The sequence below is a fragment of the Watersipora subatra genome, chromosome 7 (assembly GCF_963576615.1).
Source record: "Watersipora subatra chromosome 7, tzWatSuba1.1, whole genome shotgun sequence".
In the NCBI taxonomy this organism is placed as follows: Eukaryota; Metazoa; Bryozoa; class Gymnolaemata; order Cheilostomatida; family Watersiporidae; genus Watersipora; species Watersipora subatra.
This window is the reverse complement of record NC_088714.1, coordinates 40591321-40615997: the sequence shown is the minus strand read 5'-3', so window position 1 is coordinate 40615997 and position 24677 is coordinate 40591321. Positions and strand designations below refer to the sequence as shown.

At 36.9% G+C, this 24677-nt stretch overlaps 1 protein-coding gene across 2 annotated transcripts in view; it reads right to left on the bottom strand.

Annotated features, from left to right (window-relative positions):
* Nucleotides 1-24452, bottom strand: part of LOC137401171 (vacuolar protein sorting-associated protein 54-like) — a 42980-nt gene extending 18528 nt beyond the window's left edge. The window contains exons 1-15 of one of the 2 annotated variants that reach the window (XM_068087552.1): nt 23762-24452; nt 22670-22725; nt 22368-22535; nt 18048-18138; nt 15185-15330; nt 11869-12018; nt 10697-10789; nt 8604-8746; nt 8263-8389; nt 7998-8105; nt 5802-5951; nt 5211-5326; nt 4143-4281; nt 1902-2089; nt 1389-1565 (exon numbers count right to left, since the gene is read on the bottom strand). In XM_068087552.1, coding sequence (XP_067943653.1) covers nt 1389-1565; nt 1902-2089; nt 4143-4281; nt 5211-5326; nt 5802-5951; nt 7998-8105; nt 8263-8389; nt 8604-8746; nt 10697-10789; nt 11869-12018; nt 15185-15330; nt 18048-18138; nt 22368-22535; nt 22670-22725; nt 23762-24170 — 2261 coding nt within the window. In that variant the 5' untranslated portion in view covers nt 24171-24452. The remainder of the gene's footprint in view (nt 1-1388; nt 1566-1901; nt 2090-4142; nt 4282-5210; nt 5327-5801; nt 5952-7997; nt 8106-8262; nt 8390-8603; nt 8747-10696; nt 10790-11868; nt 12019-15184; nt 15331-18047; nt 18139-22367; nt 22536-22669; nt 22726-23761) is intronic. The other variant, XM_068087553.1, reaches the window with a different exon arrangement.
* Between the last annotated feature and the right edge of the window lie 225 nt (nt 24453-24677).

Sequence of the window (24677 nt, the reverse complement as noted above, 5' to 3'; positions counted from 1 at the left end):
TAAGCTAGAGGCAGCAAAAGGACCTTGGTGAGGTCTACGCAGTGTAAAATGTGTAAGCTATTGCAATAACATGGTGAGTTCTTTAGCAGTCTCCTTTTAAATCTTTAAATTTAGTATTATTTCTAAATAGGTTTGAACAAATAAAAGTTTAATTAATGCTTGTTAAAATTTAACGAGCTTTAATGCTACGAAAAGTAATATTAGAGACGCTAAAAATTATGTAAGTTCAGCCACGGATAGTCACCATGCCTCCCCCACCCACACGCTTAGATTCTAGAAGACTCCGTATACTTTACAAAGTATCAGAGCAATCTGTACAAGTCGTAATGACTGCATGGCTGCCTGCGCGTCAAGACTAGATTTTCACCTTGACAAAGTTTTTAAGAGACTATCAGAGTTAGAGATGACGCGACAGAAAGTTTTCATATTTAAATAGATGTATTATAATTTAACAGAAAGTATTTCTATTAGCACAATTATTCTGTTGCTTGCTAAATATGATTATTTCCTGTTTAGTTACATCATATATGTATAGGTAAAGTTGTCAGTACTGCTCAGAAATTGGGAGAAACAGAAAATGAATAAAAATGAATTCAAGAAAAGTTTTGGCTTACTCACACAGATCTAAACCGCTATTAATATACTCTATAACAATAGCATGTTTCATTTTTGTGATTACAAAATTAATGCTGCACGATATTTTGGCTCTGTAACTTATTTATAACGGTGCGCCAAACAAACAAGACCCTTCATCAGAAAACTACAATTCTTATTCAGAACATTGTTACTCATTGCGAAATTAGCCAATAGTCATAACTTATATATTAATTTTCTCCTCATTTAGTTTTGAATTCAAATATGCAAATCAAACAGATGAACAGTTTCATTTGAAATGAATATGCAGGCTAAATTCTGAACATATTTTTAATGATTGAAGATAACAATCTGTACAAATATGGTTACACCACATACATTTTTATTCGCTATTTCAAGTCATATAGAAGCATAAGTATTTCAAACACCACTATTATACAACAGAAATTGAGGGAACATGAGTACACGACTTCCAAACCTAGTGTTAATTTTACCATCTACAATCTTTAAAACTTGATTGTGAGGATCAAGAGCGAGTTTGGAGGTCAGGAGCTTGTGTGCCTGTAAATCAAGCGATAATTGAGCTGATATACTCCTCCTTTAAACCTTCAACTTATAGAATCCAATGTTTGTCAATGTTGTCTAATATTTCCTTTTTAGAGCCAGTGGCATAGCTTAAATAGCCGACACCACCAGAACATGCTGACAGCAAACACAGCACTAGGGCAAGCGAAATATATAAGCTTGTTCTGTCACAAGAACGATTAAGAGACCATCTCATATGACTGACTTACCCAACTATGACAAAGCGCCGATTTGCTAATGAGATGTGTGCCAGGGTAACAGGAGAATCGCTGTCGGCAACCTCATCTGACATTGTCAGCTGTTCACAGAGTTCACAGTGTGTCAGCAAAGCCTGAAAATCACCGGGTACGTCTGCAGGCCTCCATCTCTCATTGTCTAACAGCAGGCTAAAAGTCAGCACCTTGATTATAAGGGTCAAGATAGCCATGCAGGAAAATGTTCACATATTCGCCTTTAGCAGTAGCCTAGCCAAGAACAGTGAAATTATTTCTGAGTGAACGAGCTAGCTCTAGTTCCCTAGATGTAGTATATAGCAAGAGAAGACAACCTAGAGCAAACAATGGTCAATTTGTAGCTCTTACACAAGCAAAAACTAACGAAAAGGCAAAGATATAAGTCAAGATCAATACAATGCATTGATTCGCAACTACACAGCTGGTAGTGTCTGTCAAAAGGAATATCGAGTATGAGCAAACAACTCTCACTTGAACACATCGACTCACTTGAGTTTGTTTTTTCTCTCTTCATGAAATTTATTGAGGAAGCGAATATTGTAGCCTTGGAGACAGCCTCTGACTGAGTTGCTAGATATCTTTGTCCCACATATCTGATCACATGATTTGGCAAACCGTTCAACCGAAGAGGTCAAAGAGAAAAACTCATGTGATGATAACTTTTCGATAAAAAGATCCTACAGAATAAACGATGTTCTTGCAAATATCCTAACAAAAACAGAAAGCTTTTTATGTAGCTTTAGGTATAAAATATCATTTACTTTAACAATCATATTCAAGGAACCGCCGCACTAGACCCACTACATCAGGATAGGTAGACTAGATTAGAAGGGGGCATTAGTAGTACTACTTCACATTGACAAAGAGGTTTCTCTTTGTATATTTAGTAAACAAGCACAATGTATATTCTACCACTCTTTCATATAGATATCGGCAATGTGGATGGGTGAACTTTTGCTGTCGGCAGCTGTGGGATGCTGGCTCATGGTAAGTGAAACTAGATTGTGTATATACTCTTTTATTGGCTGACTTATTATAGCACCTATTTAATTGTATCCTTATTAGGACACAATCTGCTTGCACTGAAATAAAACACTGCTTAGACTGTCCAGTAATCATATGCTAAACTAGAAATTCCCCTGTCATACAGCCCACGACCAAAGTGATATTGGAAAAAAGAAAGGGTACTGATGGTTGAGAAATGCAATATTAGCAGTCAAATGGCACTGCAGTGCAATAGGATAACTGCAATGGTAGCTGTAATGCACTGGGTGTGGGTGTTATTATGTACAACAAACAGCAATAATGAAAAGAAAGAATTATATGTTTATATCTCTCCCCCTGCAATAGGAGAAATGATATATTAGAAGTAAAATGCACGGATATTATTAGAATAACCAATATTATTAATATAGTAATACAGTAATAATAGAAAACCAATGCACAATTTTGTTTACATTTCAAAACGTCATAGCTCACAATATCAAGAAGTTGTAATATTTATATAGATTTTTAGAAAATCTATTTAAAACTATTTAGGAAAAATAATAACAGTAACATACTGCCCATCATCGATGTTGTTAGTGTGACTATAAGACTTCAATAGTCATCCAAACTTATAATTAAATATTGTAATAATCTCATAAGAATCGTTAGAAAAAAATATCATCGTCATTTCTTTTACTTTCACTGTGTTGGACATCAGTTAGAATACCAAAGTACTCAAGTGTCTAAAATGTCAGTTACTTTGAAATCGGCAAAAAAGAACGATTTCAGTACTCCTACGTTAATTACAGAAACCTTCGGCAACTCGACAATGCTATAGACTGGTGAAATGTACACGTTATTTTTTTGTGGAATGCGCACGACTTAATGGTTCTATTCTCTGTCGCTCGGCGTTTCAATTGCCGGTCTTACTTTTGATAAATGTAAGGCTTAGCAAGTTTTAATAACGATTCTCGGCCAAATTAATCTGTGTATTTGTGTATAATCCGTTCAGATGGGTAAGTTTTAATATACTGTCGACACTTTTCAAAGAATTGGTAACATATTTAAATAGATTTATATGTGTTTTGTATCGTTATTATACTTAAATGATTTCACAGAAAAATGGTTAAATTTGTTGATGAGATTTCGGTACAAGGGTTTGCGACGTTGTTGATGAATAATTCTCGTGAGTTGTGTGTACATGCATTTATCATAAACTCTCAAACATTCACTCCGCTCGTTTGGTCATGGGATGAACTCACGTAATATGCCTAAGTGAGTTTACATGCTTCTGTGTACATGCTTCAGTGCATGAATGGAGTACTCGTATGTACGTATAAACAAAATTAGACACACTCTCAAACTGTATTACACTCGTGTCCGAGTGGTCTAGAACGTCTGACCCACAAACAACAAGTAGGCAGACCTAATGCAGACCACTGGTGGTGACAGGAATGACATATAACCTTAACTTGCTTCCTGCGACTGAGCATCTCTCCAGTCATCAACGTTTCCTTGTCACTGGACTCGGAAACGTTCAGCCAAGATCTCAAAGCCATCGTTTGTGCAACAACGCTCTTAAAAACAAGCGCACAGCCTCCGCTTGAGGCAAGCTAAGCAAACAGCATACTCTCGGTCAGCACAGAATTGCTAGAGGTTACATTCGCGTGACCCTCCTGCTAAAATGCAATTGACTATATGAAGAATGGCTAATGAAACTGCGACATAGAAACAAACTCGTACCCTTGAACGAGCTGTGATAACCTTGGAGCAACGCTCATTTGCAAACTCGCATATCCTGATGAGAAGTTCACGCAGCTCTCTACAAATCTTATCTGCAAACATCTCTGTTATTATCATCTGCCCTCCTTCTTCTTGTGACCTGTGAAGTATAATACACGGCATAACCTGCTAACAGTAGTCAACCAGAACACATATCATTGCCTGCCAAAGAGATCACGACGTACTGTAATCAGCAAAATAACTGAGTGAGACTACCGGCCACATGCAATAACTCTGAGTGTGATTACCACCCATGTGCAATAACTCTGAGTGAGATTACCACCCACATGCAATAACTCTGACTGAGACTACCACCCACATGCAATAACTCTGACTGAGACTACATCTCACATGCAATAACTCTGAGTGAGACTACAACCCACATGCAATAACTCTGAGTGAGAGTACCACCCACATGCAATAACTCTGAGTGTAACTACCACCCACATGCAATAACACTGACTGAGACTACAGCTCACATGCAATAACTCTGAGTGAGACTACCACCTACATGCAACTACTCTGAGTGTGACTTCCACCCACAAGCAATAACTCTGATTGAGACTACCACCCACATGCAATAACTCTGACTGAGACTACCACCCACATGCAATAACTCTGACTGAGACTACAGCTCACATGCAATAACCATAAACCTATCAGAATGAATGATCAAAGCTGCTACACAGAACCAGTTTTGGCATAATTTAACACCGACTTTAGTTTACACTTGCGTGTCTCTAATTTATATGAACCAAATAGTTACATTAAATCTACAATAGAGATATGTTGTAACTTTAATATTATGTTATCTTTAGTGTAAATATTTGCGCTAGTAGACCGTAGAAAAAATACAAAAACGCTGTTATTATTACCACGCCTGGTAAGACAGCACCTCAATGTATAATGCAATTATTATAAACAGAAGACCATTTTCTTTGTAAGCTAGTTGGTCAACTTCAACCAAAGTACCACAGAATAGACTGAGGTGAGTTTTTCTTAGCCAGATAGCAGCCCGTATCTACCTACTCAGTAGGGGACCTAGAGTCGGCCTCCCGTTCATCATTTTCTTCCACAGAACTCCTCTGCTCCTCATCAAGCCCTGCCGCCTCACAGCTCAGAGCTCGCATCAGCTCACAGAGAGCCTACAGAATATAAATGTTAACAACAGTAAAGCACTGAGGAATAGTTAACTTCCATAATGAATGAGTTGAACAGGAAGTAGAAGTGAACTCGGAACGCCAAGGATCTTCATGTCTAGGAAAATTTAGTTTTGCCACAAATATTCAGTCTAGCAGATAATAGGGTAGTTTTCCAAACCACAGTCCACCTATGAGCAAACCAGGAAAGTATTTAGAACAGGCTTGGTCATATCAACAAGTAGCAAGACGCAAAGCTAAGCTTTTCTACAGCAATTCAATTCCAATAAAAATATGTCAAGGCATGAAACAGGCATTTAAAGCACAACCAAAATCAATTACAACAAAAGTCTTTTCATCTAACAAGAATACATAGAATGTCCTTGAACATCTTAAGTTTAAACAACAGTATATTGTATAGTCAAGGAGCACACCTGCTAACGAGGGGAGTGTATTGCCCATCCACCACTAAGAAACTCACCTTGACTCTGTTGACAACTATGAGCAGGTTATGGAAAATGTCATCCATGAGCAGGAGCCACTTGTTAAAGTTGAGAGTGCGCATCTGGTCAGCGACAGTCGAGTTGTCCGAGTTACCCGTGTCCGATGCGGACACATAGCTAATGACGGTCTGTTAAAAGATAAGAGGTCTTACAGAGGGACTATTAATTTTATGCCTGCATCGCAACTCGCTTGAGTGAGCCACGTGTTTTCATTGCGCGGGTGACGAGTATTTAAAATTGTACGCAAAACCAGTTACCGTGTAATAAGTGTTTCAATGGACATGCGCGTGTTGTGAATTAACACGGGTGCTTTGGTAAAAAAGGTATAGCTGTGCACTCCTGTCTGGCATTGCAGAACGCTTCTGAATTAGAAACAACTCAAGTGTGGAAATGCTTAAAACGGAATAGTGTTGCTATAAATAGTGTTGCTGTTCAATCATGAAACAATTAATAATAATTTGTGAGTAATAAAACTCGCTTGACTTGCAGATTTTTGCCATTTCCATCTTGTGGATGATGTCAACTCGTGAATTAACCACGTCATAGAATTAACCTTGTCATAGAATTAACCGTGCCATGGAATTAACCGTGTCATAGAATTAACAGGATGACACACACTTGCGGATTAACCACTCGATGGAAATATAGTGACTATGATTAACCACTCGATGGAAATATAGTGACTATGATTAACCACTTTATGGAAATATAGTGACTATGATTAACCACTCTATGGAAACACAGTGACTATGATTAACCACTTTATGGAAATATAGTGACTATGATTAACCACTTTATGGAAATACAGTGACTATGATTAACCACTTTATGGAAACACAGTGACTATGATTAACCACTATATGGAAATACAGTGACTATGATAAACCAATTTATGGAAACATAGTGACTATGATTAACCACTTTATGGAAATATAGTGACTATGATTAACCACTCTATGGAAATATAGTGACTATGATTAACCACTTTATGGAAACACAGTGACTATGATTAACCACTTTATGGAAATACAGTGACTATGATTAACCACTTTATGGAAATATAGTGAATAAAGTACTTCACTCATCTTGCAGTTCATTTAATCACTAGTGTCTTCATGACACGGTTAATCTGCACGTTTGGGTCATCGGCAGCATGGAAACAGCAAAAACTTGCAAGTCAAGAGAGTTTTGTTACTCGTAATTTTTTATCGAATGTTTCATGCTGGCAAAAGATGGAAATGGCACTTGCAAATAACGCGCAAGCTATTCCATTCCAAATATTTTCCACGCTTAGGTTGTTCCTGTTGCGTAAGCCCACTGCCGAGACAGGCGTGCGCCACTATGACCTTTGACGTAAAACTCCATATTATTTTCAACAAAGTGTCCGCTTTAATCTATAAAATGCATTATTGAAACACTTTTTACACTGTAACTCGATGTGCGAACAACTCCCAACCCGCATCATCTGCGCAATAGAAACTTAGTGAATATCAGTGTAGTTTACTTTTGTTCGCGTAATAGACTCAGCCATGGAAGCCAAATAACATACCTGGTATTCCTACGTAAATCAAATGATTGTTTTGAAATAAACATTAACATTTATCTTACAGACATTTTATTAAAACGAATTAAAGCAAAGAAGTCCTACCCTTGACTTTGGTCCTACTATGCCCAACAAGGATACACCGACAAACGCTTCGATTTAAGTAGCACAACCTTCTTTGCATGAAACACTCTTTGCATCACTCTCTAAATTTCACAAAAATATTCCAAAAATGTCAGACTACAAGCTTGAGCTTACAGTTTTTGTACAGCCTCCGCATGACCATCCTCCCCCACCAATGTTTGACTGACCGAAAATATCCAACTTTTAATCTTTTGTTTGTAAGCTAGAATTTCAGCTGAAGACAGAGATAACGTTTGTTGAATCCCCCTCCCAAGACAAGCCAAGAAATAAACCCGAGAGAACTCATGCAAAGAGCAAAGATGTGATAAATCCTCTCTCTGAACATTTTTTGTATCTCATAATATCGTATGTTTCATAACATTTCTTACGATGAGAGCAAACATGGAGTAAAGTGAAATAATAACTTGAAAAATCATAAACTTGAACAAATTGAATATCGCTAGCGGATATGAACAAGCAAGACTAGAGTTGTCTTATCTCCCCTCACCTGCTTCACGATAGCTTTTATTGTAACAATCGCCTCCTCGCGGTAGACAACAACAAAATCCAATGAACGCTGCCGTAAAAGTCCCATAAAGACAGCGGTAAACTTATCCTGCAATATAGCATTCCCAATTACCTCACATTCGTCACCCTCTAATAACGCGTCACAACAGCATGTCAACATATAATATAGGTGAGCTTCACCCACAACTCAATAGCACGGACAAAAGCAAGCAGCACACAATGGAACTAGATCTAATAGCAGGTACCTCATCTATTGCGGCGCTGACTTCTGCTAGAGGCTTGTTAAGATCTTGTGTAATAAAGGAAAGGAACTCATTGGCTACAATTGTATTTATCGCTTTCTCCAGTTCAGTCAGCTGAGACCCAAGATGTCTGAAATGTGTAACGACAGACACAATCGAGGCTCCTGTATATTGCTAACTAGCCCATGGCACTAGTACTCATTCACCCCTCATATAAGTACCTTTAGACTATTAATTGAATCGTAAGTCTTTTCGAAACCAAAATGATTAGAAAAAGAAAACAGAGTTGGGCTAGCGAACAGAGAGAATGAGTAATGGTTATTTCATCAAAAGTAATTTCCCACCTAAAGCTGAGAACACCGGCCAGTTCTTTTTGGAGAACCTCCTGGGCGGTGCTGATGATGTCCAGGGCTCCGACGTAGTCACTGCTGGAGAGAAGAATCTGGACCGTTGGTTGAGTTTGATGTAGAGTTGACATGAGTTTCAGCTGCAACGATTCACATATAAGCAATACAGAGGACATAGAAAGGCCTATATACCGGTGTGCAACACTCGCAGACCTATATACAACCGGTATAACAAATAATGGCCTGTATAAAACCTGTACATCCTTTCCCAGTTCCTACATGCAACATCTATGAGTATCTATAAACAACGCGTACAATTACCTACAGCCAGTACATGTACTTACATGCTACCTGTACAAGCACTACATACCCTGTACGAGCGCTACATATGGCCTGTACAGGCACTACATACAGCCTGTACAAGCACTACATACACCATGTACAAGAGTACAACCATCTTCATTCTAGAGAGTAACCTAAAGCTTATTAATTGTAATGTATGAGAATTAGACATAAACTGAGTTGCTGACAGTTTCTACTAGAGTGATAAAAAATATTTGAGAGGCAGCAATTAGTTATGTACCTTACAATGAGTACACTTACAATGAGTACACTTACAATGAGTACGCTTACACCGTACCTTACACAGCACTCCCTTCCTGCCTAATGGTGGGCTAGCATTTTAATATTGCGGCCATGCTTATATATTTTCAATAGTGCAGTCATGCAGTAGTAAATTTTAATGGAGCCACTGCATGAGTGCACTAGACCCAGTACATACCTAGATAGGCAGACAAGATAAGATTAGGCATTGGTAAAACAACTCCATTTTCACACAGAGGCTTATCCTTATTTATTTTAACAAAAAATAGAGATAAGACACGCTTCAGTGTCCAGTCTGTTGCACAGTTGACAGCATACACAGTCGACCGCACACGCAGTTGACAGCAAACGCAGCTGACTGCAAACGCAGCTGACAACAAGCAAACACAGTTGACAGCAAACGCAGTTGACAGCAAACGCAGTTGACAGCAAACGCAGTTGACAGCAAACGCAGCTTATATAATAAATCACGACAGCTTACAATATCAATGATGTACGCTTGTCAATGTTTATAGGTAACCACAAGAGAAATCTAACAAAATCAACTAAAGATCTTTTATAGAGAGATGAATTCCAACATAGAGCTTAACAAAAAGCGAAGGGTTATTCTCTCATTTCAATATGAATAGATGAGAACTTAACATTGTGGTAATCATAGGTGAGTTCTGAGTTACTATTTCCAATATATACCAAGTCTCCATACAGTGATAGCGCAGTCACACATTCCCATATGATACTGCAATCTCATCATGGAAGTCTCCATACAGTGATAGCGCAGTCACACATTCCCATATGATACTGCAATCTCATCATGGAAGTCTCCATACAGTGATAGCGCAGTCACACATTCCCATATGATACTGCAATCTCATCATGGAAGTCTCCATACAGTGATAGCGCAGTCACACATTCCCATATGATACTGCAATCTCATCATGGAAACAGCCGTGTCACTTTCATTCAGTGTCGCTGTTTGGAAACCAACCATCCGCACAATGCGCCATCTTTGTACCAAGAGAAACGGCCTCAGTGGCCAACGGCGTCGTACTTGTGTGTCCGCATAGATATTGAATGACCTTGACATAAGGTATCGCACAACAATCGCTTCACTATAGCATCCTATGGAAACATGGTTTGCTTGACGATCCAGAGTAGCGGTTGAGCACCCGCGCAATTAGCGGTTGGTACATGGAAACTTGGTAATAGGCCTACACATGATATTCGTAACTATGTTATGTAATACTTCCAATATCCACATTATATTGGTTTAGTATGTATGGAGGAAGCATGCTTTGAACCAGGATCCTGGCTTCCAGACCTAGTCTAGGCAACAAATAAGAGCTCTTGGGTGAAATATCTCAGCAGCCCGTTGAAAAATCGAAAAAAGTTCATTAAAGAACCCAAAGTTCACAGGCAGTAAATGGAAACTGTATTACACTAGTTCCTAAATCTTATAGCAACATACTCGCTGAAGCCTAAAGGCTAACCTTTTTAGCAATACCCTGTAGCCGCTGTCGTTTCCTCGAATGAGTCAGCACCCTCAAGGGATTCTGTATCAGCCGTGAACTCAGCTCTCTCATCTAAGAGACAGAAATAGAATAACTTCATGCTAAGTCAACCTGCATACTACAGTCAACTCTCTACATACTACAGTCAACTCTCTACATACTACAGTCAACCCTTTATTTACTACAGTCAACTCTCTACATACTACAGTCAACCCTCTATATACTACAGTCAACTCTCTACATACTATAGTAAACCTTCGACATACTAGTCAATCCTCTACATACTACAGTCAACCCTCTATATACTACAGTCAACCCTCTACATACTATAGTAAACCTTCCACATACTACAATCAAACATCTACATACTAAAATCCTCTACATACTACAGTCAACCCTCTATATACTACAGTCAACCCTCTACATACTATAGTAAACCCTCTACATACTTTAGAAAACGCTATGCATACTACAGTCAACCCTCTACATACTATAGTAAACCCTCTACATACTATAGAACACCCTATGCATACTACAGCCTACCCTCCAAATATTAGTCAAGCCTCTACACACTACAGTCAACTTTCTACATACTATAGTTAAACTTTTGCATAATACAAGAAGCCCTCTACAGCGCAAGTCTAATTCATTTCTAGATCTACTTCATGCGCTAAAACTGTCACATGTTGGAGCTATTATTCCTAACAAAGATATACTGTCGCAAAACGTCATGGTTTCTCTGCTCAAACACCTATTATAATTCCTTAACAAGTACTGTAGGTACTTACAATGAAGGAATCTGAACTATATGTAAAAGCTAAATCGATTAATTATTTTTATTTAGATGTTTTTGTTGCTTTACAATTACACAGACTTATATAATAGACTTTAGAGATATAGATTTACAATTTTCACCTGTCTCTTCACTTTCGCTTAAAAAGTGTTTCAGCAACTTTGAGAACCACGTGTTGAAAATTACTTAGAATATAGAGTAAAGCAATTGCTCAAACATCATGTGGTATGTTGAAATATTAATATGCAGTATGATCAGAAAGTACAGATCTGGCTGTATATATCATGATAGGACAGCGCCAATAGCAGCACCGATAGCGGTATAAGCAACATTCTAAGATGTATCGAACAGCCTTGACCTTGCTCCTAAGGGTGTGAATCGTACTGGTGCAAGCGGCTAGTCGAGATTGCAGCTCCTCATGTGACGACATCACATGGAAGAATGCGTCAGACTTTAAAGCAACTTGGCGGGCGATTTGTACTTCTACAATGTCGAGGTAGTGGCTGAGCTGTCAAGAGACAATGTTAAATCTATTGTAAACAACATTTCACAATCAGTCAAAGCGGTAAACATAACTAAGGTGCATTTCCAAGATAACATTCTAGACTCCCGTGTTAAATTGTTAGCGGTGAAGATTGCAAGTGTAGATATCAACTCACTTTTCACTCAGACAGCATCTGGTATAGTCACTAGAAAATAATTTGTTATAGATTGGTGAGGTTTTTCAAGGTAAATTGACCATTAGCCAGTTGTAAATATTTATCAGGGTTTCCATATTTCCCGGTTTATGATTTTTATAGGGCTAACTCTCCAATCAAGTGTAACTTGGTTTATTAGTCAGCCAGGTTTTTAAAAAAATTACTAATTCAATTTTACTATATCCTCAGGATAGACTATACCTTCAGGATAGACTACCCCCTCAGGATAGACTATACCCTCGGGATAGACTATACCCTCGGGATAGAGTATACCCTCAAGATAGACTATACCCTCAAGATAGACTATACCCTCAGGATAGACTATACCCTCGGGATAAACTATACCTCGGGATAGACTATACCCTCAGGATAGACTATACCCTCAGGATAGACTACACCCTCGGGATAGACTACACCCTCAGGATAGACTATACCCTCAGGATAGACTATACCCACAGGATAGACTATACCCTCAGGATAGACTACACCCTCAGGATAGACTATACCCTCAGGACAGACTACACCCTCGGGATAGACTACACCCTCAGGATAGACTATACCCTCAGGATAGACTATACCCTCAGGATAGACTATACCCACAGGATAGACTATACCCTCAGGATAGACTATACCCTCAGGATAGACTATACCCTCAGGATAGACGATACCCTCAGGATAGACTATACCCACAGGATAGACTATACCCTCAGGATAGACTATACCCTCAGGATAGACTATACCCTCAGGATAGACTATACCCACAGGATAGACTATACCCTCAGGATAGATTATACCCTCAGGATAGACTATACCCACAGGATAGACTATACCCTCAGGATAGACTATACCCACAGAATAGACTATACCCTCAGGATAGACTATACCCACAGGATAGACTATACCCTCAGGATAGACTATACCCTCAGGATAGACTATACCCTCAGAATAGACTATACCCTCAGGATAGACTATACCCTCAGGATAGACTGCACCCTCAGGATAGACTACACCCTCAGGATAGACTATACCCTCAGGATAGACTATACCCTCAGGATAGACTATACCCACAGAATAGACTATACCCTCGGGATAGACTACACCCTCAGGATAGACTATACCCTCAGGATAGACTATACCCTCAGGATAGACTATACTCTTTATTTCACCATAAGAATTTAATAAAATTTTCGCCCGAGTTCAAATTTGGCAGTCGGTGTGCTTATTACGCTTATTGACACCAAAATGATATTCGCTGAAAATATTTTTACAACGCCTGAAAGAGACATGATGATGGATTTATTTTAGTTTAGCAATTCTCAAATGTAAAACAGTAAGTTTCCTTTAGAAACCATTAGCAAAGTTGGAGTTGCGAACTCTTCAAATAGAAGGCCAGACAACTTCCCTTAACCTGCTAACGAACACCCACTTCATTATGAAAATGGCATCCCTCGGGCTTTCGAATTAGGTTGAAAAAGGTTTCAAGCAGGTTCGCTAAAATTTATAGCGAAAGGGAAAACAAAAACTGATAAGTAATAAATTTTTAGTGATAAAGAGTCGGATTTCAGTAAAATAGTTGCTAAAATAGTAAGCTAAACTTATTTGAGGTGGATGAAAAGTTTATGCTATACGAATGTCTATCTTGAAGGTAAGAACTACCTACTGTATGTACTGCTTCTACTTCCCATACACGTTGTACATTGTAATGTTACATTTTATGGCAGATTATACTCCCTAAATACGCTAAAGTTACTATAGGTAACTATAGTTACTAAAGTTAATATACCATTTTGTTACTAATTTTTAATATGTACAGTGCGTGTATAAAATTAAAAAAAATTTTACCAGGGGATGTATGCATTATGTAATTACTATGGCTTTTATACCCTCGGAATACGATTTTTTATCATACGATGCCAACCCTGGAACTGATCAAAACCTTATCCTGAAGGTGCGCTGTACGTACTAAGTTCCCAAGCTAAGTTTTGAGCCCAGTACTAAGTTCACAAATTAGGAATATTAAAATATGTGAATATAAACAGATTGTCTATCATGGATTTGAGCAAAGATGTTGGTCAACTCTGTTGGTGAGTGTGTACAACTTATAAGCCATAGGTTTCTTGATGTCTATGGTGTTTTAAATAGAACCATTAGTCAGTTGAGATAGAGCACTAGCCTAGAATTAGCTTGATTATATGCTCAGAGATACGCGATGCTTTACCAGAATAAGTTTTACATAAAAAAATTGTTCGTCCACTGAATATATAAAAAACATTCCGAATTAAAACTGAACAACTAAATTCATAGTTTTTCCTAAAAGGGTTTGATTTTCTGATGCGCGAAGCTTTACCTAGCGAACTTTTCAATTTTATTCTTCAGAGATTTTCTCAAGAACCATCTGACCATCAGTCATCCAACTGGCTGTTATAATCAATATAACCAATATAAAGTCTAATAATATATAGTCTAAAAGCAACTAAACACTCAACAAGTCTTGCAACTCTACGTGACAAGTGGCCCCTGTGTGCCATATCTAAATACGATTGTATATTGAATAATTGAACATATCAGAGTCGATTAAACAAATAACGCAAAATTTTTAAATGGTACATATTAAAATAGAAAGTTGAGATGGAAGAAAATTTGGTTAAATTTTATATAGACACTCAGTTTTGGGCATAAAATAGCAAAGGTTTCAATTAGTCATGAAAATAGCTAAATAATACCTACATCATATAAAATTGTAAACCCTGTTAAATATAATACCTACTTTATCTAGACAGGTGCTAGTGAAAAACATTAATTTATTCTCCCTCCCAAACCACTGGTGTCCATGAAGGTGGTCACTGAAGGTCTCACCATTTATTGACCAGAATGCTTTTGAAAAATGTTGAAGTGATTTTGAGACAAAAGTGAAATGCTTGCCACCAAAGAGCTAGAGGCTAAGCTTAGCTTTTGTGGGGATATCCTTAGAGTTACCTTCTCTTGGTAGAGTTTCTGAGACTTTTGTGATGTTTCGATATCCTGCCAAGGAAAAACTTGGTGAAACATGTCTGAGTTGGAGAGATCAAAGGTAGGACTATGAAATATACTTGGTATTTTGCCAACATCTTGACTGTGCTTGTCTAAAATTTAAAGAAACACCGTAACACATACATAGACAGTCAGAAAAATAAGAGATGGTGGTCAGCATGGGTAATGTTTAAAGGATTTGGTGCTTGTCTTAGAAATGTTAAAGAAATGCTGATTACCAACTGTACTAATCATTGGCATTGTATTTTACCGTAAGTGTTCCCTAGTAAACCAAAAGAAACCCACACTTTTTTGTACTAAGATGGTACAACTCCAAATTTTATTTGTGATTGTTGTATCAAGCATGATGAACAGCATAGCGAGACAAAAACAGAAAGGGACAACTACAAACTGATATTCCAGCTGTTCTTCCTATACATATCCACACTCAACATCTCCTCGCAATTGCCTTCTATCAAGTGCTTTCGTTTTCAACAAATTATGTAATATTTCAGCAAACGATGTAATATTTCAGCAAATGATGTAATATTTCATCAAACGATGTAATATTTCAACAAATGATGTAATATTTCATCAAATGATGTAATATTTTATCAAAAGATGTAATATTTCAGCAAATGATGTAATATTTCAGCAAATGATGTAATATTTCAGCAAATGATGTAATATTTCAGCAAATGATGTAATATTTCAGCAAATGATGTAATATTTCAACAAATGATGTAATACTTCAGTGATGATGTTAAAATGTTCTTCAACCATAGCAGTTTCCTAAGTGAATATACTGATGAGAACGAAAAACAATGATAAAGATAAAGATGATGTGAAAGTAAAATTGATTTCATTTCCTTATTCACACAAATAATAGAACATTTATATGGTTGACAGTAATGAAATTATCGCGCTCACTCATGTAATTATGTATACCGTACTTTTCGGACTATTAGCCGCTACTTTTTTCAGACGTTTTGAGCCATTCGGCTTAAATAAGGGTGCAGCTATTCTGTGCTTTTTTTCTTTCACCGCTGGGGCGCATTAACAGGAATCTCCGGTTAGTGCGCTTCTTGCGGTGAAAGAAAAAAACAGAACAATGCCTAACGGTACTGTTTCGTTTTAACCAGCAAAGGTGCTGCCGTGTTAAAATGCACCGTCAGGAGATCTGCAGCCTATCTAAAGGTGCGGCTTATGTATTGTTTTATTATCAGTCTTTTGAAAATAAAGCAGATGCGGCTTATATAGGGGTGCGGTTAATAGTCCGAAAAGTACGCTAGATGTTGCCATGGTTGAATTTCTTTTTTTTAACTGGAAAAAACTTGTTGATCTCTTCTGAGTGTGTTATTTCAGGGTGGTAAACAGCGCATGTGCCTGTTGCAGGGAAAGACCTGAGATTATTTAAAACAATTCTCTGATTCAGCGGATGGGCAGGATTACTACTAATACGCTCAAAATGATTTGCACCAACACCAAAAATAAAACCGTTTAACAGCGGTAGTGAAAGCAAAGCTAGTCCACTCCTAAGGTGCATTTCAGGGTGAATGATTCTTGATGCACTACATTGAATCTGCTCTAGTCTTTCTTTACATGTGGATGACAGAATTGTGTGCCAAGCAGATGCACCATACAACAGCCCAGACCTGATACTAGATGTATAAAATGTTTTCAAACTGTCAGCATTTAGCCCTAAAACTTAGCTGTCTCATTAAAGAGTCGGCTATACACAACCTACATATACATGCATCAGCTAAGAGAAACACTTGTGAATATTAATGCAAAAGACTAAGAAGAATTTATTATTTGCTATAAGAATGTCTCAATAGCTATGAGTTATCACATGTAACTACTTGGAGAGGTTTGTTCCATTTAATAGTCTACTTGAGAGTATGTAGCGACATGTAGCTCTATCACCGCCTTTTCAAACTGCACATTAATTACTCAGCCTACATTTTTATGTCTCTAGGGCAACAGTACAGATATTGATTTATTGATTTTTATTAACTTACTTTTTTACAAAAATCATATAATTAATTAATTTTTAATGCTATGCGCTAGTGCTGGGCACAAGTACTTCTTGGCGAACGAGTTTAGACTCCGCCTCCTTCAGTTTGAATATGTCGAATATCGGGCAGCTGGTGGTGCTTCGCACGAGTACTTCTTGACCAACGGGTTTTGCGGGTATTGGGTTTGTTTATATGGGTTTTATGTCTAAAATTTCCAAACACCAGAAATATCTTAAAATTTACAATGCAATTATAATTCTATTCAATTTATTTATCAAGTTTACTATTTTCTATTGACTGATATTCGTGCTCGCAGCGTTAACAGTCGGGTTGTTAAACAGTGCTTAGAGCGCATGGCACAATAGACTGAGTTTTTTGTCCACTCTACTAGACGGATTCGTGTACCAAAACTTGAACTCGCAGGTCAAAACCCGAAACCGAAGGATCGGAATGCTCAAAATCTCTATTACCCGAGTCTCGAGAGAAGATAAACCCACGAGTTAAACGAGTTTTATTACCCGTGCCCAGAACCACTATGCGCAATTAACTGATATATTTATCATTAGCTGGACTATGAGAAAAATTAAACAAAGTATAGTATAATCTTATAAGAGTATTTAATCCAGCATACGTGTCATTTTAACACATAAAACTAATATCAGGTCGAATAAACTTTGCATGTACCGGCTTAACTGTACACCAAAGTAGCCAATTTTGTGAAGCAACATTGATACTTTGTAACTAATATTTAATGAAATGTTGTGGATACGCAACAAAAGTCCATTAGACAAGTGAGACAAAAGTTTACTCACCGTGTGCTCTGAGATAGAGATGTGGAAACGTATCTATAGGAACTTTTACATCAGCCAGACTGCTCTGCACACTTTCATGCTTTGCTATTCGCTGCAAGTCACACGAACATCTTATTTGAGTGGTACAGAAGGATATAGTAGATCTTATTTGAATAGTACAGAAGGATATAGTAGATCTTATTTGAGTCGTACAGAAGGATGTAGTAGATCTTATTTGAGTGGTACAGAAGGATATAGTAGATCTTATTTGAGTGGTACAGAAGGATATAGTAGATCTTATTTGAGTGGTACAGAAGGATGTAGTAGATCTTATTTGAGTGGTACAGAAGGATATAGTAGATCTTATTTGAGTGGTACAGAAGGATGTAGTAGATCTTATTTGAGTGGTACAGAAGGATATAGTAGATCTTATTTGAGTGGTACAGAAGGATATAGTAGATCTTATTTGAGTCGTACAGAAGGATGTAGTAGATCTTATTTGAGTGGTACAGAAGGATATAGTAGATCTTATTTGAGTGGTACAGAAGGATGTAGTAGATCTTATTTGAGTCGTACAGAAGGATGTAGTAGATCTTATTTGAGTGGTACAGAAGGATATAGTAGATCTTATTTGAGTGGTACAGAAGGATATAGTAGATCTTATTTGAGTGGTACAGAAGGATATAGTAGATCTTATTTGAGTCGTACAGAAGGATGTAGTAGATCTTATTTGAGTGGTACAGAAGGATATAGTAGATCTTATTTGAGTGGTACAGAAGGATATAGTAGATCTTATTTGAGTCGTACAGAAGGATGTAGTAGATCTTATTTGAGTGGTACAGAAGGATATAGTAGATCTTATTTGAGTGGTACAGAAGGATGTAGTAGATCTTATTTGAGTCGTACAGAAGGATGTAGTAGATCTTATTTGAGTCGTACAGAAGGATGTAGTAGCTACATCAATAAGAGAATAATAATGCAATCAAAACGAGGTAAGTATTACGTTAGTAAGTTTCGCAAATCAATCCAATCAAATGTAGTGTAAGATGAAAGGCTGGATTCAGTGTCAAGTCCTTATTGTATAGAAGAATAGGCTTTATCCATTTTGATTCGACTTTACCAAGAATATCAATCAGTGTGTCATTAGAAACTACTGTTCTGCCAGAAGCCATTTTTTATTTCTCAGTTGATTAGAAGAACCCTCGGTATTTCGACAATCTCACAAGAACTAATAGTTCATTCAACTTGAAACTTTAAATTATATTGAAAATTTATTATCAAAATTACATAATCCAACATGAACTGGAGGCGCCAAAAAACAAAGTGAAACTAGGCAGACGAGTTTACTCAGGCGTATGATCACAAGGGAAAATGACTCCCTGGATTATTCCAAGCCTGGCATCAAAGCGTTAAGAACGTACAGCATTACTGCCAACCAACTGTTTGTTACAAAGATTGAAATAGGCTATTAGAGGGCAAGCTATATATAAAATGCAAAATTAACAGGTAGGGGCTTTACAATCTGTTCAACAATTGTTCAAACTGAGCAATTAAAAGACAAATTAATCTTATTATTTACAATATCCTTTAACTGACTAGATAATTATTGTAATAATTATATGAATGTCATTAAATGACAAATGTATAGTTGAAGAAACTGCAGTAAACTATTATAGAGTTGTTTTCCCTCTCTTCCCATTAATTTGTAAAAAGAAGACAACTTTTAAATGTATACTTGGTAGCTAGCAATGAACAGGTAGTTGGTGGCGATATGCTTGTGATCTCTTCACTAAAGATTTTCATAAGACTCACAACTAGATGAGTACATTTATGTCTGCAGAGTGTCTTCATATAATGTGATGTGAAACCTGAAATGAGAGTAAATGCCAGGTCTACTGTGAAACTCTAATTGAACGCCACTTTATTTGAATGCCACCTCCATTTGAAGGCCACCTCCATTTGATAGAGGTGGAACGAGATAGGTTTTTTAAGTTCGAGACGAGACTCGAGACACTGTCTTGTGAAAATTCGAGACTCGAGACACGAGACAGTAAAATAATAAGCATTTGGTGATGATTTCACTACACAAGTACTAGCTACTCGGTATATATAAATTAATAAATCTATTTTTAAATTGAATTTTCACCTGGTGTAAACGATTTAAATACAACATTTTAATTATTATAGTGATATGCATGTAGTTTTTGTAAACAAAAGTGACACAAACAGCTCTAAAATACCGAAGTTATATATTCTAAGAATTTTGAGCTTGATTGATCATAATTATTATAAACATATTGCTTTGTACATGTATATTTTTACCATCTATTGAATAGTTCTTACTTTTTAATGTAATGTGTAATGAAACCGATAGCCGTCGCTCTACAAAGAAATACCGCAACTAAAAGAACACACGATAACACTTTCATTCTTATCGTTTCATTAATGTTAAGTTTTGTTTATGTATTAACTGTAGTATGTGAATTATATTTAAATTGTACTCATGAAATTATATTAATTACTGTATACATGAACATGTATATTCTTATATTGAGTTAACAAAACGTCATTGTTAACCGAACACGGACTATGGTCGACACGGCCTTTCGTTCGTTTCTCTGTGTCCGGGCAAGTTTTACCTGCAATTGGTAGTATATACGTAAAAGAGGCCCGAATTTTATGAAGGTCAGTTGGTGTTTAGACACGATACGATAAAATACAGACATTTTACCCGCAAATGTTATCCAATTTATTAAATTGGATTATCCGAAGAGTAATTAGATACGACCCGGTATCTGTTTTAAGAACACAGAACCGAACTAAAATATAACAGGGCCGTTGTTCGGACTACATGATTAGACTCAGTGGCCAACATAATCAATAGCAACAGGTAGTAACGGACTGGGTATAACTTTAAAGGCAGCTGCCCGCAATCCGTTACAATATATGGAGTTGTTGCTACCGCAAGAAGCCATGTTTTAACAACCGTGCGCAGGCGCTTTAGTTCTATTTCCTGTCTCGAGTTTGGCAATAGTTAACTCGAGACGAGACCGATACGAGACAGGTCGATACTCGAGACGTCTCGTGTCTCGTTCCACCTCTACCATTTGAAGGCCACCTCCATTTGACCACCACTTTGACATTATTTTATCTTTACGAACCCGTAATAGCAAGTGATAAGAAGAAAAGTGTTCACAAAATCATACTGATAATGACTCGGCTACATCAATATATTGAAGTCCGTTTTCCAACTCCAAAGCTTTTCGTTTTTCCGTTAATACTTTGAAAGAAACACCAAGAAAATAATTAATAACTGTATCAGGCTAATATTAGTTCCTTGTTTAATATGGTCTTGATACTTCAAAGTATGTGAAAAACAGTTGAAAGTTACGATAGTATATGAACGACTAGTTTAAGGCTAAAAGTTGTGCTTAGTGCCCATCAGCCTAAAAGTTTATTATTTGTGCTAAATGCAACATGTAAAAGTTGTGCCCTGCTCAAAAAATCTTTGGGCAAAAAAAAGATTCATCCATAAGGTGGTTCATAACCTGATCTAAAGATTTTAAAACATTTTGATGAAGGATGAGAATACTCCTCACAAATACTGCACGGCATAATAACAGTCGTTGTTATGAAGTATGGAAGTTAATTTTTAACTCCAAAAGTTTCCCGTTCTTTCTCAAACTTTTGACAGCAACACCTTTGACATAAGTGATAATTGCATCCATCTAATAAGTTTTACTCAAAACAGTTCCTTGTTTAATTCGAACTGATACTTCGATGTATATGAAAATCTGTGTGACAAAAATGCTGAGGCTAACGGCATTAATGTCACTCCGGCCAGACAAAGTGCAAGATATAGGCGACATAAGCATCATGTCGCCAGTAAAAGGGTTCAATTAATTTTTCAAAAATTATGACCAGCTAGCCTAAAAATAAAGTGCAACCCTTTATTTGAACATCACCTCTAATAAACCGTCACTACAAGGGAATGGTTGAAAAATACCGCACCATGGTATTCAAATAGAGGTTTTACAGTAATTAAAAGAAATAGTAAGATAAGTACCATAACATATATATGTTTTAAGCCAATGCATAGTCTTCTTTAATAAAATGCTTTGCAGCAAAAAAAACCAGAAATTTAATTCAAAATGACATTGCCAAATTATGGATAATACACATGCAAAGCTTAATTTTTCCTTTTAGTTTCAAAGCTTTTAGCATTGCATGGATTGGCAACTACTATAGAAACAGGTGTAGGTACTGCTTCAACCTGTCTAATGTCTTAGTACATTTAGATAATATGTAACTCTCCGAGTAGCAGCATGCCTGCAAACTTACCGGCAAAATTTTCTTTTGATATGATCTAAAGTGATCAATTGTAACCTCTGGGATTTCTGGTGATGGAGTAAGATCAAGATATGTCCAACCGACACCCCAAGTTTTTGTGAAGAAATCAGCCTGCCGTTTTCCAGGTCGTGGGTCATTTAGCAATGCCGCCATATTGACCTAAAGGTGAATCATTGTAACAAGATGAGTTGCTAAAATTTGACTTTAAATATATAACAATCACAAGTAAGATTAAATGGTTTAGGATTTTAGCAGAAAACATAAAATTTGAACATCTTAGTTTTACTGATTACCTTGGCATCATATATTGTCCACCGCTTATCTTTTTTACATTCCCGAGAATGAGAAGCTAAAAGCATACGAAAATAATGCAATAAAACAACAAACAACTTTGGCAAAAATGGCTGCATGTGAATACCTTTATAGATACAGATATTGTGACATGCTACAAGCAAAACCCATGAGGACAAATTGCATATTTTCATTAAGATTATACATTCAAGAATTGTGCTAAATACATGTATATATATATTTGATAAACATGAGCATTAAGTGATGTACAGATGTCAGATCAGATTGTTCTCACTGAGAGCCTCTAAAGGCAAAAAGACGTGAAAACTCAGTTTCAAGAACCCTTTTTGTTTATTTTTTACTTTTATTTTATTTATTTATTTATTCTTCATTATATATTTATTTATTGACATATATAGGCCTAAATGTACAAATCTCTCCGGTTAAATCAAAGAAACGAAATATCTGTACACTCGACATCCCCTCGAAGATCCCTAGTTGTTTTTGGCCAAAAGTAGTGAAAATATTGCCCTGATTTTATAAATGGCATGTACAATTCCCTATTTTGTTTTGTATCATGCGGGTTATTGGGAAGAGTAAAAGTGTTTTGAATAACACCAGAACTCAACACTTTGCAATATAGTTTTATTCGGGCATTTTTTCTACATTCTTGTAATGATTTTATGTTAGTGCTTTCCCTTAATTGTGAAAAACTTACTGGCGATCTTATGCGGTAAACAAATTTCAGACATTTATTTTGATTTTCTCAATCTTCTTGATATCTTTTTTTAAATGTGGGTCCCACAACTGGCAAGCACATTCAAGGCCTGATCGTTTCAGAGTCTTGTATGCCACTAATCTTGTATATCTATAAATTAATTCCATCTTATTACATTTGAAATTCATGTTACTCAACTCGAAATTTGTACACATAGCTGGATAGATTATGCATAGGCAAATACTTTACAAATCTATTAGGCCAAGTACGATTATGCGTAGAATAACCACAATAACTGAACATAGATAGGTAAGTGGTATTTAAAATAAGCTCGAAGTGAAAATGTAGTCACATAATTATATTTGTTATGCCTTACCGTCAAGATTTGTCTCCTTTTGGTTTTGTCCCTGTTTAGATTCCCCGGTACAAACATCTCTAACTTTCTGTTCAGCAGTTACAGTTAAAGCTTCAAGATTGTCGGTTTGGTTATCATAATGTGTTTCAGCTCTTTGCTTGTCCAAAAGTAAATCGGCCCTGGGAGCTATGTGATAACGGCTTAGATGAGCGTCATAATCTTTGCCACTAACCCCTTCCAAAGGTAAATTTTTACACAGCATATTTGGTCCATAAGTGCATATGTAAGAGCCACCTTCCCGTCGACAGTGAACCATCTTCAAGTGAGAAGAGAAATCCTTTGGAGACCTGAACTGCTCCTCTTTGCAGATCCGACATGATTTCCAGGGAACTGCCGATATGTTAGCTGACGGATCATACCGGCCCAACATTGCATAAGAATTAGTTCATAGTCTTGAAAAAGTGATGGAAATGAAAAATATCATCGTATGTGATAACTCATTTTATGTGACAACTCATTTTATGTGACTGCACGAACAATAAAAAATCCCAAGTCGAATAATGAATCGGCCAGCTCATCAAAAATATTAGTGAGTAATAACTCGCCAAGGTCAATTTTTGTTGTTGTGAGCGACTGAAAGAAAAAACGCCAATTAGTTGCGTCGTGGTCTACAACAGAGATTCGTTATGATTTGCTATACTACACTGTTTTAAAGTTGAGCTGCCGGTTAAAAATAACTAAACGCAAGAATTACTGTTTGTTCAGTTCTGGTGCTACAAACAATAAATACGTGTTGCTTTTTACCACACTGAGACTAGTAACTGTTTTGGCGAATCGTCTAAGGTCTTTACGAAAGTTTGTGTAGCCGGAAACAACTTTATGCACTCTTAAAAAATCTTGGAAACTTCAGCAAATTTTTCGATGTAGCGTTTTTATT